This window comes from Aegilops tauschii, chromosome 1 (assembly GCF_002575655.3).
Source record: "Aegilops tauschii subsp. strangulata cultivar AL8/78 chromosome 1, Aet v6.0, whole genome shotgun sequence".
Classification (NCBI taxonomy): Eukaryota; Viridiplantae; Streptophyta; class Magnoliopsida; order Poales; family Poaceae; genus Aegilops; species Aegilops tauschii.
The window spans coordinates 49,101,664-49,119,655 of NC_053035.3; the positions used below are offsets into that span (position 1 = coordinate 49,101,664).

Genomic DNA, 17,992 nt, shown 5'->3' on the forward strand with positions numbered 1-17,992 from the left:
ATATATATATATATATATATATATATATATATATATATATATATATATATATATATATATATGTATATATATATGCCTACGAGGCTCAAGCAAGCAATAAATATCGATTCCAGCAATCCCTTTCTATCCCTTCTAATAGTACGGATGCAAACAAAAGTTCTGCCTCTAAATTCTCTCGTGCCACACCAATTTTTAAAGAGACTCTCTTATGTTTTGTTTTATCCCGTGCACGAATTTCTATTTGTACAGCAGAATGATTCGAATACATCCTCATAGTTAGGCAGAATGATTTGAATCTGTTCAAACTAAAAGTTAGTAAGTAGCCAGCTAGGCAGCTGTGGTTTTTTGGTTGTACTGCTGCAGTGGTTTTGTTACATGCTCAAAATTTTCAGACTGCTCTGAACTTCGAACACCAAAGCTAAAGGTAATTCACAATAATGCGTGTCCATCTCAAATGCACCGCATTACATTGTGCCGCACTGCAAGATTCTAGCCATTCTTGGGGCTACTCTTGGCCTCCGTTTGTTTTTGAGATGTCTATATATAGGACAATACAGTCACCCTCACAACTCCCATCCCTAGAATCTTTTGTGGTTTCGTATTGTATAATCTAAACCATTTTTTTCCTTTGTCTTGATTTTTTTACCTGTGTGTGAAATATCTGCGTATATAAGATGGTACTTTTCATTCGTTCCTGATGTTACGCAGGTAGTTAGTCTAATTACCTAGCAAAAAAATGACAGTATATCTAATTACTGTCCTGGTAGCTAATCTACTGAGTGGTGCGCCAACAGCTAATGCCTACATATTAGCATATTAGAGTACTTCTCTTCAAATATCCACTTCTAAGCCCAGATTCATGTGCACCCCGCGAAAAGAAAATTAAAAAAATAAAGAAATCCGTTTTTTTGCATGTAAGATGATTTGGTGTGTGAGGTCCGCTTTAAATTTCAGCTCAAGTAGCTTTCAGCAAAAAAATAAATTGGTTCAGAACAATACATGAAGAGTAAACTGTTTCACAGACCTTGAATTTGTCTTTTTGCCGAGAGCTGCTCTAATGTCCAAATGAGATGAAATTTGGAAGGGACCTCAAGCACCTAAGCATCTTTCATGAAAAAAATGGTTTTGTTTTTCTGATTTTCTTTATATTTTTTGTGCCTCGGAACTACACATAGCTTCGCCGCTGTTTTAAATGTATCCGCCAACGTGACGATACACCTCTTCATCCCAAGCCACCGAGGTACGTGTTGAGCATATTGATTAATTAGGAAACATACGTTAGACTAGGAATTATTCTAGATTGTCTTGTACTCCAAGTTGATCATGTACTCCTACGAGGCTCAAGCAAGCAATAAATATCGATTCCAGCAATCCCTTTCTATCCCTTCTAATAGTACAGATGCAAACAAAAGTTCTGCCTCTAAATTCTCTCGTGCCACACCAATTTTTCAAGAGACTCTCTTATGTTTTGTTTTGTCCCGTGCACGAATTTCTATTTGTACAGCAGAATGATTCGAATACATCCTCATAGTTAGGCAGGATGATTTGAATCTGTTCAAACTAAAAGTTAGTAAGTAGGCAGCTAGGCAGCTATGGTTTTTTGGTTGTACTGCTGCAGTGGTTTTGTTACATGCTCAAAATTTTCAGACTGCTCTGAACTTCGAACACCAAAGCTAAAGGTAATTCACAATAATGCGTGTCCATCTCAAATGCACCGCATTACATTGTGCCGCACTGCAAGATTCTAGCCATTCTTGGGGCTACTCTTGGCCTCCGTTTGTTTTTGAGATGTCTATATATAGGACAATACAGTCACCCTCACAACTCCCATCCCTAGAATCTTTTGTGGTTTCGTATTGTATAATCTGAACCATTTTTTTCCTTTGTCTTGATTTTTTTACCTGTGTGTGAAATATCTGCGTATATAAGATGGTACTTTTCATTCGTTCCTGATGTTACGCAGGTAGTTAGTCTAATTACCTAGCAAAAAATGACAGTATATCTAATTACTGTCCTGGTAGCTAATTAATCTACTGAGTGGTGCGCCAACAGCTAATGCCTAAATATTAGCATATTAGAGTACTTCTCTTCCAATATCCACTTCTAAGCCCAGATTCATGTGCACCCCGCGAAAAGAAAATTAAAAAAATAAAGAAATCCGTTTTTTTGCATGTAAGATGATTTGGTGTGTGAGGTCCGCTTTAAATTTCAGCTCAAGTAGCTTTCAGCAAAAAAATAAATTGGTTCAGAACAATACATGAAGAGTAAACTGTTTCACAGACTTTGAATTTGTCTTTTTGCCGAGGGCTACTCTGATGTCCAAATGAGATGAAATTTGGAAGGGACCTCAAGCACCTAAGCATCTTTCATGAAAAAAATGATTTTTTCTGATTTTCTTTATATTTTTTATGAATTACGGTCCACCCGGGAGAAGATGAGCTCGGGAGCCAAATAGCCGCACTCACTTTTATTTCGTTTTGGAGGTGAATGCACCAAAACACCAGTGCAACAATGTCAGCACCCAACTTCTGGGCCCATGGCCTAGAAACGCCAAGCACCGGAGACATCACAAGGGCCCAGGAAGCCCGAGTGTTCGAATAGAGACGCTGACGGGACCTTCTTTTCGGCGACCCACGCACCAGAAACCAGGCGCGCGCACCCCGCCCACCTTAGCGCCCTTTTGAGCAGGCCCATGTGCTGGCTGGGACGCCCTGAGTGCACTACTCTATCGCAGATGAATCACAAACACAAGATATTGTACGATTTGGTTTACTTGGGAATTAATGTTTATAGTCTTACAGTGCCCAAAGATTTCGGTGTCCTCTCAATTACAAGTATCATGGCTATGGAGATGGGGACTACAGAGATGGAGACTATTGTGGAGATGGTGGCGGCTGCTGTAGATGAGAATGGTGACTGCGTCCGCGAAGGATTGAATTGACAGATGAGCGACTCCTCTTGACGAACAGTTTTCCTGGCGCGGCGAGCTGCCCGCGCCTTGGACTCTAGGAGCCACTGCGGGTTCGGAGGATGTGCCAAAAGCACCCAGCGATTCCCGTGAATGTGGACTGGAGTTGAACGAGTCTTGTAGGACCACCGGGGACGGCGTAGGCCGCCTTGAGACAGGATACACTCACCCTGCTGACCCGTGGTGCTCAAAGAGCTGCCATTGTCCACCCTCGGCCGGTGGAGTGTGGCGTGGAGCTCAAATCCTCCACCGCGAGAGCATCCTACTCAATGGGGTCGGCTTTGGACCTGTATCCGCTGCCGGAGCCGGCCATGGTGGCGCGGGACGACGGGGACTGGACGAGGCCGAAGCGGAGGGGAGGGAAGGGGAGATGACGGGGAGGGAGCGGAGCGGTCGAGAGTGGGACTTGGGTTTGATTCGGATGAGGATGGGTGGGGTTTATGTGCGGTTGGGGTGGGCCGGACACTGTCCGGATGTGTTCGGACCGCCTCATAGAACCTGGACATTTGAACTCATTTTGAGGGGTCTGTTTAAGTGACGTTTTTTAATCCGGGATGTGTTCTGCTGGACCAAGAGGGAGAGTAGGAGGTTCAGTTGGAGATGCTCTAACACCACTATCATTTTCTCTTGAGCAACGATACTTCTATTAGGGGATCTTGAGCAACAACATGTAGCATTTGCTGGCAGACATTCACGCAATCATGCATCAGCCCGACGGCCCGCTCACATGCGTGGCATCGCCAATGTCCAGCTCCACATACGCTGTTAGCAAATAAGCCACGGCGGGGCACTTGTCTGACCATAGTCTGGGTTGTGTCCGACTAGTGTACGGCTTGGCCATGGTCTGGGCATAGTCCGACTGGTGTCTAGGGTTAGTCTGGCTTGTGCCTAGGCTTAGTCCAGCTAGTGCACGGGTGCGTGCGTGTGCGGTGAGCGTGCTGGACGCGAGTCCGTGGCCGCGCCCAGTCCATGGCAAGTGTGCGTGCGTGCATGAGTCTGTTGGCGAGAATAGCGGGAGGTTGCGTGGCGATCGGGTGCAGCCGGCTGCGTAGGACGCGTTTGTGCATGTCGTGGGCGCACCGGGCTTGCGGATCGCGGGCGTGGGAGTGTGGAGCGTGGCGTCGTGCATGCGCGCACGCGTATAAGCTCCCTCCTGTGTACTGGTTCAGCTGTGGATTGAGTTCATGCTCAAGGAAAGAAACGTCGGCGGTGGCGTTCGTTCATGCTCAAAGAAACGCCTATTCCTCCTTCTTCCTTGTCTCTGGCGATCACTGGTGACCCGCAGTTCCGTTTTTGCGCCAACAATTGGTATCAGAGCTTCGGTTCGAGAGGTCGATGGCGGCCATGGCGCTTGTTCCGCAAGGCGGTGGTGGTGGCAGTTTCTCGCTGCCGGTCCCGCCATTGACGACGACGAACTACATCTCCTGGGCGATCAAGGTGGAGGCGCTCCTTGATGCCCAGGGGCTGTGGTGTGCGGTGGCTCCGGCGGATGGTACGGCGGTGGACGCCGGCAAGAGCAAGACGGCGAGGGCATTGCTGCTCGGAGCGCTGTCGGAGGAGGTGTTGCTGCCGGTGTCGACGAAGACCACCGTGAAGGAGGTATGGGACTCCCTCAAGGTGCGCTTCGTCGGCGCCGATCGGGTGCGGGCGGCCCGGCTCGCGTCGCTCCGTGGCGAGTTTGATCGGCTGCGGATGGCGGACGGCGAGGACTTGGACAGCTTCGCTGGGAAGCTCGGTGCCATGACGGCACGATACGCAGGCCTGGGGGAGGTGCTCGACGACGCCGCACTCGTGAAGAAGCTGCTGGACTCGGTCCCTGACCGCCTCTACCCCGCCGTCGCCGGAATAGAGCAATTCTGCGACGTGGATGACATGGCGTTCGAGGAAGCCTTGGGGCGGCTCAAGGCGTTCGACGAACGGACCCGGCGTCGCGGGCAGGACGGCGGCAGGCGCGACGGCGAGGAGCTGTTGTACACTGCGGCACAATGGGCGGCACGGCAGCGCAAGCAGGGTGGTGGCGGCTTCAACGACCACGACGACGACGGCACGGCGAGCATGGCATCTGGTGGTGGTGGGAAGAGGCGAGGCCGCTGCTACAACTGCGGGCAGCGCGGCCATTTCAAGCGGGACTGCACAAGGCCGAGGAAGGCGGCGGCAGAGTGGGCTCTTCTGGCGGACGTCGGCGTCGAGGACGCCGGCCTCCTCTAGGCCGCGGCTTGGGGGGTGACTGTTAGCAAATAAGCCACGGCGGGGCACTTGTCTGACCATAGTCTGGGTTGTGTCCAACTAGTGTATGGCTTGGCCATGGTCTGGGCATAGTCCGACTGGTGTCTAGGGTTAGTCTGACTTATGTCTAGGCTTAGTCCAGCTAGTGTACGGGTGCGTGCGTGTGCGGTGAGCGTGCTGGACGCGAGTCCATGGCCGCGCCCAGCCCATGGCAAGTGTGCGTGCGTGCGTGAGTCTGTTGGCGAGAGTAGCGGGAGGTTGCATGGCGATCGGGTGCAGCCGGCTGCGTAGGACGTGTTTGTGCACGTCGTGGGCGCGCCGGGCTTGCGGATCGTGGGCGTGGGAGAGTGGAGCACGGCGTCGTGCGTGCGCGCACGCGTATAAGTCTCCCTCCTGTGTAGTGGTTCAGCTGTGGATTGAGTTCATGCTCAAGGAAAGAAACGCCGTTTGAGCGGCGGTGGCGTTTGTGCGCCTGCAAATTCTCTGTGTCCACCTATTCCTCCTTCTTTCTTGTCTCCGGCGATCACTGGTGACCCGCAGTTCCGTTTTTGCGCCAACATACGCATCCGGTACACTCTTCCTTGCCCAAATGCAAATGACCAAATGAATGAACCGTGCGGACGCCCACCTGCCTAGAGTACGAACGTACGTCCACCGCTCAACCCTCCCTACACACTTGCTTACCACTCCTTCCTTCCTCCCTGTCGATCTCCTCTCACTCACAGCGTGTGAGTGTGACACTACCCACGTCTAGCTACGGCCCAGCGCACTCATACTCGCTGAAGCCGTATCCGGCCACATGGCGGCAGACGGCGCCGGCGGCCGGACGAAGACGAAGCCGCACGCGGTGGTGATACCGTACCCGCTCCAGGGCCACGTGATCCCGGCGGCGCACCTCGCCCTGCGGCTGGCCATCGGGAGGAGGGAGGGCAGCGGATCGAGGCGGGGGTCGCGTCGGTGGGGCGGGGGAGGGGGAAGAAGAGGAGGCAGGCGAGAGGAAGAGAGAATGGGAAATTTTTACTCGGCCGGCGTGAGCTGAAGTAAATACAAGGAGAGGATTGGGGATGGAGTAAATTTTTTACTCCACTAACTATTACAAGACTAGCCACAGTGGGAGTAATTTCAACAGTAATATCGAGTCCAACTCAGCAATTTGCTTATGTGGCAATGAGTTAATGAGGAGAGAGGTAGTTTGAATAACTTAGCTAGTTATTATAACATCACATGTCCCAATGTAATATGAGTCTACAACCTAATAAATGAATCTTTGCATGACACCACATTTATGTTACTACCCAGTATGAAGGTAGTAATATAGTCTAGGGATATGTGCATGTTACTACTATCTCTGTTTCAGTTTACAAGTCCTGCGCGTATACCTAGGTTGACAATTTTATCACCCTAATATAAACTATATAACACAAAAATTATATCTTTTGAAAATAAAAACTCCGAAGTTTATGTTGGTATATTTTTTGTAATATATGACTTGTATTAGGTTGGTCAAATTGACGATCTAAGGGTACGCGCACGCTCTGTAAACTGAGAGAGAGGTAGTAGTGTATGTTCCTCTTTATTGTGGCTAATCTAAAAATCGGTTAGGTGTGGTTTAAAGGAGAAGAAAAGTCAAATATACTCTCTTACGGCGAGATAGGACATCGGTTAGAAATGGCCTGAGGATACCATGCATGCATATGGCCAACATGTTTAAGTGAAAAGGACGTGAGCAGCTAATTGCCTTGATTACACTTGCAAGTTTATCAAGTTTGCCAGGCCCTATCCATGCTAGACCTAACTCCTACGAAAAGCTATCTAACTTTCTATCCCTAATCAATAAAGATACATCTCCCCCTGAATTCAACTAATGGGCCTCCTTCGCTGATTTCATACAATCAAAAGATGCCCCTTAATAATTTACGTTAATCACGTAAGATCTGTTACGTAGGTGTAGCATTGTCTCGTGCTAGCCACTGCTCGCTTGTAGCAGTTTTGTAAGAAAAATACTGGTATGTCAGAAAAAAACAAAATCTGGTTTTGTATATATTTATTTAAGAAACAAGTTCACAGATCTTAAAACTAATTTTTTTCAAGAAAGTTCATGAATTTGAAAAAGGTTCGCAAATTTTGAAAATATTACAAATTTGGAAAAAGTTCTCTGACTTGAGAAAGCATCGCGGATCTGAAAGAAGTTCACGCATTATTTCAAACATGTTCGTAGATTTGAATACTTTTATGCCATTTTGAATTTTTTGTATGTATTCTAAAAATCTTCATCAACTTTTTAAAAATCATGGATTTTGAGAAATTGGCGAATTTGATAAAAAGAATTGTGAATTAGAAAAATGTGTGCAAAGATCATGATTTAAAAAAAATCACAAAACTGAATAAGGTTCTCACACTGGTAGAAAAAAGCCCTTTAGTCCCGGTTCATATCATGTTTGTTTCAGGCTCTCGGGCATTTCATCGAACACCTTGTGTGCATAGGAGAAACCAAAAGTAAACCCACCACCCCCTTCTGAAAATTGTGAAGTGAGCTGAGTGAAGTGAAGTGAGCTGAGTCCTATATATAGGGATGGGCCTTTAGTCCCGGTTGGCCAGGCCAACCGGGACTAAAGCCCCTCCCGTCCGCCAGCTGGATGGGCCTTTAGTCCCGGTTGGCCTGGCCAACCGCGACTAAAGGCCTTCGGGGACCTTTAGTCCCGGTTGGCCAGGACAATCGGGACTAAAGCCCTTCCCGTCCGCCAGCTGTCGACCGAGCGCGCTGGGCCCAGATAGTTGGTCGCGGGTCTCCTCCCGAACCGCGACTAAAGACCCCTTTTGTCGCGGTTCGATTATTTTGGGGACTAATGGGGGCGTATGGAAGCCTCTTTTTCTACTAGTGTCACAAAAATGTGAGTTTGAAAAAGTTCACAAAGTTTGTGACTTTGATAAAACAAGTTCATGGAATTGAAAAAATTGCACAGATTAGCAAAATGGTTCACAAATTTGAAAAAAAAAATTCAAAAGTTCGCTAGTGTAGTTAACGAATTTTAAAAATTATCATGAATAAAAGGAAATGGAAAATGAAATAAAAAAAAGCAAACAACTAAAAGAGAAAATGGAAAAACAAGGCACAAAAACCGTACCGAGAAAAGCCCGAAGAAAATCGCTCCAGGAAACCACCTATGAGGTCAAAACTTGCGTGATAGATCAAACAGTCAGAATTTTCAGGATCAGACGAAGGAGGTGACTGATCTAAGCTTGCGCGGGTGGACTGACACCTATTCTAATCTGTTACCAATCATCATGCAGTTTATCATAGTCCTCAAATCATGAACGCACACGTCTGCTCTCCTGAGGCAGGCATGTAGGGTTTTCGTTGCGTCATGCCGGGTTGCCTCATCTCCTGTGGCCTTAGGGCCATGAAGGTGTGGTGGATCCCGGTCTTTACTGGTGGGAGGGCTTCGTTTTAAGAGTTTGTTTTGAGTTTTGGTAGGGTTTTGTGTCCTGTTCAAGAAGATGAGGCGACAACGGCAGGAATAAGTTTCTCCCCGCCTAGTCCTTGTTCCGATGATGCTTCTAGCGTCGTCAGAAGGCGCGTGAAGGTTTGTCTCTGATGGATCTCGTGGGATTCGGTCGGTGTTTGTGTTCGATGGATCCGGTCTCCTCTATGTTGGTGTGTCTACAGGTTGGATATTGTCGATCTATGCTTCCCTTCATCGGCGGCGGTTGTTATTCTGATGCGTTGGTCCTCTAAGGCCTTAGCACGTGGACTTCCCGACTGTGTGCTACAACAAGGTTTCCTCGGATTCGGTGATGGAGGGGCGATGACAGCGGCACGTCTTCGACTCGCTTCCGTGTTTGTAGTCGTCGTTAGGTGGTCTATGAATATGGATGTAATTTTTACTTTTGGCCTTTTTGTACTACCTTAAAAGTTGATGAATAGATCGGAGGTTCTTCCGGAAAGAAAAATCTTAACACCACGTGGCATTTGGTGGTAGACGTTCACGCAATCATGCATTGTCGCCAATGTCCAGCCGCAGGTACGTCATCGTCATGGAGCCCCACCACTGGTACACTCTTCCTTCACCAAATGCAAATCGCCAACTGAATCGGGCGCCCACCTGCGTACGAGCGTACGTCCACCGCTCAACTCTCACGCCCCTCCCTATACGCTCTTGCTGCTTACCATTCGTTCTTCCTCCTTGTCGATCTTCTCTCACTCACAGCGTGTGACACTACCCACGTCTACGGCCCAGCGGGCTCGCACTCGCTGAAGCCGCCGCACCGGGCCACATGGCAGCAAACGGCACCGGCGGCCGGACGAAGCCGAAGCCGCATGCGGTGGTGATACCGTACCCGCTCCAGGGCCACGTGATCCCGGCGGCGCACCTTGCGCTGCGCCTGGCGGCGCGCGGGTTCACCGTCACCTTCGTCAACACGGAGTCGGTGCACCAGCAGGCCGCGCGCGCCCTGGGCGTCGACCGGCGGGGCTGCGACATCTTCGCCGGCGCGCGCGGGTCGGAGGACGTGCGGTACGAGCTGGTGAGCGACGGCTTCCCGCTGGGCTTCGACCGGTCGCTGAACCACGACCAGTTCATGGAGGGCGTGCTGCACGTGCTCCCGGCGCACGTGGAGGAGCTGCTCCGCCGCGTCGTCCTGGACCCGGCGTCCACCTGCCTCGTCGCCGACACCTTCTTCGTGTGGCCGGCGACGCTGGCCAGGGCGCTCGGCGTGCCCTACGTCTCATTCTGGACCGAGCCGGCGCTCATCTTCGCCCTCTACTACCACATGGACCTGCTCGCCGACCACGGCCACTTCAACTGCAAAGGTACTACTACTACAAATTACCACACGCTCATATACATCTCGATGCACCATGCATGACGACGTTGCAAAACCATGCGTCAGGAGTTCATAGTTTTGTGCATGTTAATTACTGAACTAGTGAAGTTCATTGGGCGTCGATCGATCGTAGCAGCATCACATATTTGCATTAGCTTTTTGCTCCTTTCCTTCCAGCCATCGCTGTTTCTTACCACGTGTGTCCCTGGCGGGTCCATAATTGTGTATACGGACAGGAGAAGTGTGCCCCAATCGCTAGGAGGCAGAGCGATGGCGTTTCCTTTTCCTTCTTGTTGGCTTCTTGTGTGTGTGTGGAAAATACCAATTCCATTTCGCCACCCGACTTGGTCCCAACAGGAAAAGTATTCCACTGCACAGGAGACTCGACACTCGACAGTTTACTTCAGAAGAAGGTAGCTGGCCGGCTGGAGGAAGGAGAGAGCACAACAGCCATTGGATATATATAGATCAGACAACTTAAAAAATTAACTCATTACACATACAAATTGCAAGCCAGTTTAGCTGGATGTCAGTCTCTGAATATGATATTTCGGTCAGTCAATTTCGGAGGAAGGAAGCAGCAGTCGCCGGCCTGCCAGGGAAGCAGGAGTCTTTGGGTCTATCTTAGGGGTGCAGGGTGGGGCGGCGAGGTTGGCATGGGAGCTCACGGGCGGCGATGTCAGCCGGTTAGACCGGTGGTAGCTGGGGGTTCGGGCTAGAAGACGAACAGAAAAGGTGTAGAAGAAAAACAGAAAAAAAAAATGATTTGGGTTCCGGCCGTTGGTTCGTCGTCGGACAACTGAAAACAAGTCGACTGATCCTAATTCATTTTCAGCCTATTAGTCTCTAGCCAGTCCCATTCCAAGCAACTTACCTGCACGGTCTCAAAACGTAAGCCCGACTTCTCCGTCGCGATCATCGTCAGCTTACATCTCCTCGCAAAAAAAAGAAAAACCTTACATCACTTGCGCATTCTCCCCCCGTACAGAAATGCCAGATATCGTTGCAGCTGGTAAGCCACGCAGTCGTGTAACCACGCCATTCGTCTCGCAACCAGACAAGGCGCGTGCGCGCACCAGATTAACGAAGTACGCAAATTTTGACTAAACGTTGGCAACAAATTTCATAAGCACGAATCGGGCTCGGGCGGGCGGCTAAGAGATAACGACGGCTTTCATAAGCTAGTCCCATCCCGGGCGGGGCTCAAGTCTTGCGATCTTGGCACGACGTACCACAATTGGTCAATAATGCGGTGACACCGATGTTGACGACGGGATCATATAAGTGAGAAATGGGAGTGATAGCTCGCGGAACACCCAAGGAATCAGCTAGCTAGAGGTAGGAGATTATGGCGCAAAAGGAGGCCGGCATGGCGATGGGCGGCGACCTGGTGGTGGTTGTTTTTTTGCCCTTAAGTCAATGCTGATTTTTTATTCATAAAAATTTATATACTAATGCAAAAAAAATGTCAAGTTTATTGAAAAAAAACTTCTAGACTTTTTTTTTTGTTTTTTTCTTTCTTCATTATTTTTTTGGTATATGGGGTGTATGTACACCCAAGGAACCAAAGAGTATTTCGGGCAACAAACACCACTACTACTCCACTTCAAAGCGGTAGCCAGTGAAAATCAAATCACACCGCCGGATGCCGGCCGCCGGCCGGCGGCTACATAGATAACGACGGATCTCATAAGGTAGTCCCGCCCGACCCCGGCTGAGGTGCGTTCTTGGCACGACGTACCATGGGGTCAATATAAGTGAACCGCGAGTGACAGTTCGCAGGAAACCCAAGGAATTAGCTAGCTAGGGAGTAGTACTAGGTGATAAGATAATGGCGCAAAAGGAGGCCGGCGTGGCGACGAGCGGCGGCTGCAAGGCCAAGCCGCACGCGGTGGTGGTGGTGTACCCACTGCAGGGCCACGTCATCCCCGTGACGCACCTCGCGCTGCGGCTGGCAGCGCGGGGCTTCGCCGTCACGCTCGTCAACACGGAGGCCGTGCACGACCAGACGGCGCGCGCGCTCGGCGTCGACCCGGCCGGGCATGACTTCTTCGCCGGCACACGCGCGTCGGGGATGGACGTGCGCTACGAGCTTGTCAGCGACGGCCTCCCCGTGGGGTTCGACCGGTCGCTACACCACGACGAGTTAATGAGCTCGCTGCTCCACGCGCTCTCCGGCCACGTCGAGGAGGTGCTCGGCCGCGTCGTCGTCGACCCGGCCGCGACGTGCCTCGTCGCTGACACCTTCTTCGTGTGGCCGGCGACGCTGGCCAGCAAGTTCGGCATCGCGTACGTGTCCTTCTGGACGGAGCCCGCGCTCATCTTCAACCTCTACTACCACGTTCACCTGCTCACCAACAACGGCCACTTCGGATGCAACGGTGAAAAATACGGTTTTTGGAATCCACTCCAATATGCTTATGTTTCAATTCAACAGAGTGCCACTAATATTTTTGCCAAGTACTCTCTCCGAAAAAAATATAAAAGTATTTAGATCACTAAAGTGAGGGAGTAGTAGTAAATTTGGTTGCTGCAAAATGGTTTGCCATGCCATCGATTTTGAAGTTTCCTTTTTTGCAGAGCCTCGGAAGGACACGATCACCTACATCCCAGGCGTGCCGGCGATCGAGCCGCACGAGCTCATGTCGTACCTTCAAGAGACGGACACCACCAGCGTGGTGCACCGCATCATCTTCAAGGCGTTCGACGAGGCGCGGGGCGCCGACTACGTCCTCTGCAACACCGTGGAGGAGCTGGAGCCGTCCACCATCGCCGCCCTCCGCGCCGAGAAGCCCTTCTACGCCGTGGGGCCCATCTTCCCCGCCGGCTTCGCACGCAGCGCCGTCGCCACCTCCATGTGGGCCGAGTCCGATTGCTCCCACTGGCTCGACGCGCAGCCGCCGGGCTCCGTGCTCTACATCTCCTTCGGGAGCTACGCGCACGTCACAAAGCAGGAGCTGCATGAGATCGCGGGTGGAGTCCTGGCCAGCGGCGCGAGGTTCCTGTGGGTGATGCGGCCGGACATCGTCAGCTCTGACGACCCGGACCCGCTGCCCGAGGGGTTCGCGGCCGCGTCCGCCGGGCGCGGGCTGGTGGTGCCGTGGTGCTGCCAGGTGGAGGTCCTCTCCCACGCCGCGCTGGGTGGCTTCCTCACGCACTGCGGGTGGAACTCCGTCCTGGAGAGCGTGTGGGCCGGAGTGCCCATGCTCTGCTTCCCGCTGCTCACCGACCAGTTCACTAACCGGCGGCTCGTCGTGCGGGAGTGGCGCGTCGGCGTGCCCATCGGGGACCGTGGCGCGGTGTTCGCGGATGAGGTGAGGGCGAGGATTGAGGGCGTCATGTCCGGGAAAGAGGGTGAGGAGCTCCGGGAGGCGGTGAAGAAGATGAGGGCGACGCTCGAGGCCGCCACGTCGCACGGCGGGTCATCGCAGCGGAGCTTCGATGAGTTCGTTGATGAGCTAACGTGCCGTTGCGGCGGATGTTAAGCTGAGCCGGCCGATGGGCCAGAAGCGCGCATGTCAGGTGTTGGGGAAGTGGCCGCGAATAAGCGTCTTTGTACTCTTGTCTTGTGTGTAGTATGTGCCCGGTCATTGACTCAGTGCCATGTGGTGCAATCGGTAAGTGGTATAGATCATCAATGGACGTGGAATGTGATTCTATTTTCCGTAATGTCTTATGAGATCCTCATTTATATAGACTTCTACAACCTCCATGATATCAAAGCCATAACATCTAGTTCTACATATACTACTTCCTCAGTAAAGAATACTCCCTCCATACGAAAATACTTGTCCGAGGAATGGATGAATCTAAATGTATTTTAGTTTTAGATACGTCCATTTATATCCATTTCTTCGATAAGTATTTCCAAATGGAGGGAGTATAAGAGACTGTCTCACTCCGTTTTTTCATGATTTTTTTACATCTGTCGAGTCTAGTGTGTGCACAGGCATTGACTCAGTGTTGTGAAGTGTGATCTTGTTTTCTCTGCATACGAGAATTGTCTAAAGTCAAATTTCATAGAGTTTGACCATAAAAATATCAACATCTATAATATTAGGTTATATAATTTAAAAATTAAATTTGTGATGCATCTAATGATACCTACTGATTTTGTATTGTGAATGTATTTTTCTTATAAAATTAGCCAAGCTTTACGAAGTTTGACTTCAGTCAAATGTTATTAGATTTGCTAAATTACTTCTAGATGAGATTTGATAATGTTTCATCTAAGTCCATCTCCGTTTGCTCTGTTTGTGCCTTTTTTTTTAAGATAAGACTTTATTCATTAGAAATAATGGTTAGATTGTTTGTAATAAAAGATACAATCTCGTCTATAAGCTTCTCAAACCAGTCCCCCCTACTGTTTGAAAATTTGTGCCTGATTTGTTGGTGCTTGATTTTTGGTGCGAACCTTCCCGTCCAGCACCCACGTCCCGCGCCTGTTTTTGGCTCGTGTCGGCCCATTTGAAGTCGTTGTTTCCACGTTTTTTGGCCTGATATCGCTCTCAGGGCTTGGGCATGTATTCCTTTTGTCCCCAAGTTGTTTGCCCCTTGGGCTGCCGAGTGGGAAGAGCAAGAGGAGATAAAAGGAGAGGCAGTATCTACTAAAAAAAATGGAGAGCCACTAGCTGATCGCGTCACCTACTAAGGGTAAGATCAAGGACCTAACATCCTCGACCCACCTAGGGCGCCCACACCATCCTTGTAATGTTCCAGGATCGTAGTGGGCGGGAGTGCCCATGCTCTGCTTCCCGCTGCTCACCGACCAGGTCACTAACCGATGGCTCATCATGCGCAAGTGGCGCGTCGGCATGCCCATCGGGTACCATGGCGCGGTGTTCGCCAACGAGGTGAGGGCCAGGATCGAGGGCGTCATGTCTGGGAAAGAAGGGAAGGAGCTCCGGGAGGCGGTGAAGAAGGTGATGGCGACGCTCAAGGTCGCCACAGCGCACGGCGGGTCATTGCAGCAGAGCTTCGATGAGTTCAACGATAAGCTAACGCACGCGTTGTGGCGGATGTTAAGCTGAGCTATCAACGGATCGTGCAGAAGTGCTGCACGCGGGCATCGGGGAAGTGGCTACGGGTGCAGTTTATAAGTAACATCGTATGTATAAGTGTCTTGTACTCTGTCATGTGTGATGTGTGCACAGTCAGTGACTCAGTGATATGCGGTGCGATCAATACGTGGTTCATTTTGTGATTACACGATGGCGCGGCTTACTAGCTCACACGACGGAGTCAAATTTGAAACAAGTTCATCAATTTCGATAAAAAGTTCACAAATTTGGAAAATATCATTGATTTTGAAAATATTTCATCGATTTAAAAAAATCATCTATTTTGAAAAGAAGTCCATGGATTTGAAAAAAGTTCATTAAATTTGAAAAAAATTCATCAAATTTGGGCATCAATGTTGAAAACAAGTTCACAAATTTGGATAAAGTTCATTCATATTGAAAAGTTGCATTCTGAAAAATAAAAAATAGAATAATAAAGAATAAAGAAAAAAATGAAAAAGTAAAACCCAAACTAAACCGATCTAGAAAAAACCATACGAAAGAAAGAAATAAAACCGGCTAGGAAGCTTCACAAAGCTTCCCAAAACCAGTGATTGAAATCCCTATATACCTTTTAATGGGCCGGCCCATGCAACATCGAAGGAGGTGGGGGGGGGGGGGGGGGGGGGGGTGCGCCCGTTTGCAGGGATGCCTTCAACTGGTGTATCGGGCGCCGAATAGGATTCACGCCCATTGCGACTGTCCGATGAATTGTCACGAGTGCTAAATATAACCGTCCAAACAAACAAATAGAAGGAATATATAGCTCTAGCTTCCAGTCTTCCACGACAAACTTTTTATTTTCTTGTTCCTTTTTCTTATTTGTTTTTTATTTTATTTTCTTGTTCACCTATTTTAAGTAGATTTACCTTTTTACCTTTTCGTTTATATTTCTTATCTTTTCTTCAATATATATGACTCTTATTTCTTTGTTTATCAGCTTTAAGAAAATGTTCGGTGCCTTTAAAAGAATGTTTGTTGGATATTTTGAAGATGTTCGGGGTGTATTTCAAATTAGTACATCATGTATTTAAAAAATATTCACATTTTAAAAAGTGTTCATAACACATTTCTAAAAGTATTCTGTGTGTATTTTTGAATGTGTCAACTGTATTAAAAATGTTCACAGTGTATTATAAAATGTTCATCATGTACTATAAAATTTTAATAATTTTCTAATATTTGTCATTTTGTATTTTTAAAAATTCTAACCATCTATTAAAAATGTTTATCACGTAATAAGAAAATATTCGATGTGTATTTAAAAATTGTTCATCATTTTTTCAATGTTGATGTGTATTTTTAATAAATTTAGTTTATTTGAAAATTTTCATTTTATGAAAAGTCTATTATGTACTGAAAAAGTGTTCAGTTTGAATTCAGAAATATAAACGAAAAGGTAAAAAGGTAAATCTACATGTATTGAGTACCTATTTTTTGTGTATTAAAAATGTACATGAAAAACTGCGCACTAGTGTGCCATTCGTAGGATGGGAGACACCTGCCTCGTGATGCTGGACGGATGAAAACTTCATTTTGTAGCGAAGGTCGCATATTCACATGCACACGGTATTTTACTTTTCAATACAAAAGTAGAAGACAGGTCCATTGATCTTGGTACTCGAAACACCTAACTTCTCAATTGTTTCAAGTCACTTATAAAATAGTCCCTGGTAATCATACACTGTAGCAAAAGGCAATTAAAAAGGGACTACCTTGTGACATTAATTTTCTTTTCAGATGGCACAATTAACCAAGACCACTGGCAAATAACGGACGCATGGCCCGCCCTAAAAAAACTACTGTGACGATAGAGCGGACATCAGATTGTCGGTGTGGTGGCCCACGTTGTCCTTGAGGCGCTGGATCGCCCTTTCGAACTCGGTAGCTCGGCCTCCCCGAGCGCCTCCACGTCCGCCTCCCGCCAGAACGGCTTCCCGGCCTACATATGCACGCCCACCACCTTCTTCCCGACGACGCTCATCGAGGCAGCCTCCGCGGCCACCTCCATGCCTTTCTTCTCTGTCTCACGACACAAATGCCTCGAGGGCCTCCCACTCCACATCGTCAGCAGCAACATGAACATTGGCGTCGTTGTAGCCGACGTGACCCAGGACGGCTTCGATGGAAGGGATGCCGAAAGTGTACCCTTTGCCGGCCTCGAAATACATGACGATGGCGAGGCTGGCGCTGCAGAGCACGGCGAGCTTGGAGACCTTCTTCCAGAGCCCAAACTTGCACTTCTCTGTGTTGGCGCCCTTTCGTCTTCTTGCCGAGCGGCAGCTGCGTCATGGTCGTCGACAGGGAGAAACGCAACGGCGGCGGAGGCTGGTGCCCTGTTTCTCTTGTCGAGCTTGTATCAAGGAGAAGAAGGCGCGTTGGAGATGCCGTAAACTTTTGGAAGGAAATCACCTTGTGCGAATAATTACTGGACGTGTGCGGTTTCCGATTTGCAAACCATCGGTGTAAATTTTGGAAAGTACCCTTCTTTCTTTTTTAAAAGTTTATTATTGTAATTCGAAGGAATATCCGGCCAACTGAAATCTCTGGATGCGTCGGCCGCGTCACATGTGCTCCGTCCAGTCTGCTGACTCACTCTTCAAGCACAACCTATTTCGGCGCCGCTTCCGGATAGCTAGACATTTGTTCAATCATATCTGGATGGGGGTGGTGGCGTACGATAACTATTTTGAATGCAAGGAGGATTCCCTGTGAGAGGTTGACTTCTCCTCTTATCAAAAATGTATTGCATGTATTCGGATGCTTGCATACGGAATACTCCGTGATCTTGTTGATGAGTATATCCACATGAGCGAGTCCACGTGTGTAGAATCCATGTGTAGGTTCTGCAATGCTGTGGTAGCAGTGTTTGGCCTGGAGTAATTGAGAGAGCCAACTGCTGCGGATACTTGGA

General features: G+C 48.9%; 2 protein-coding genes across 3 annotated transcripts; both read left to right on the forward strand.

The window, feature by feature from the left end:
- The first annotated feature begins 9,239 nt into the window (after window positions 1-9,239).
- Window positions 9,240-13,761, forward strand: LOC109763632 (UDP-glycosyltransferase 86A1). 2 transcript variants are annotated; one of them, XM_020322476.4, is made up of 3 exons: window positions 9,275-9,826; window positions 12,210-12,399; window positions 12,599-13,761. In XM_020322476.4, exons 1-3 carry the CDS (start codon window positions 9,470-9,472, stop codon window positions 13,501-13,503), a joined length of 1,452 nt encoding a protein of 483 aa, XP_020178065.1. In that variant the 5' UTR covers window positions 9,275-9,469; the 3' UTR covers window positions 13,504-13,761. The 2 variants fall into 2 exon arrangements, with proteins under 2 accessions (XP_020178064.1, XP_020178065.1); XM_020322475.4 differs by lacking the exon at window positions 12,210-12,399 and having other exon boundaries at window positions 9,240-10,004.
- Window positions 13,762-14,616: 855 nt separating this feature from the next.
- Window positions 14,617-15,170, forward strand: LOC141041468 (UDP-glycosyltransferase 86A1-like). Its single transcript, XM_073507661.1, has one exon. It carries the CDS (start codon window positions 14,761-14,763, stop codon window positions 15,046-15,048), a length of 288 nt encoding a protein of 95 aa, XP_073363762.1. The 5' UTR covers window positions 14,617-14,760; the 3' UTR covers window positions 15,049-15,170.
- The last annotated feature ends 2,822 nt before the right edge of the window (window positions 15,171-17,992 follow it).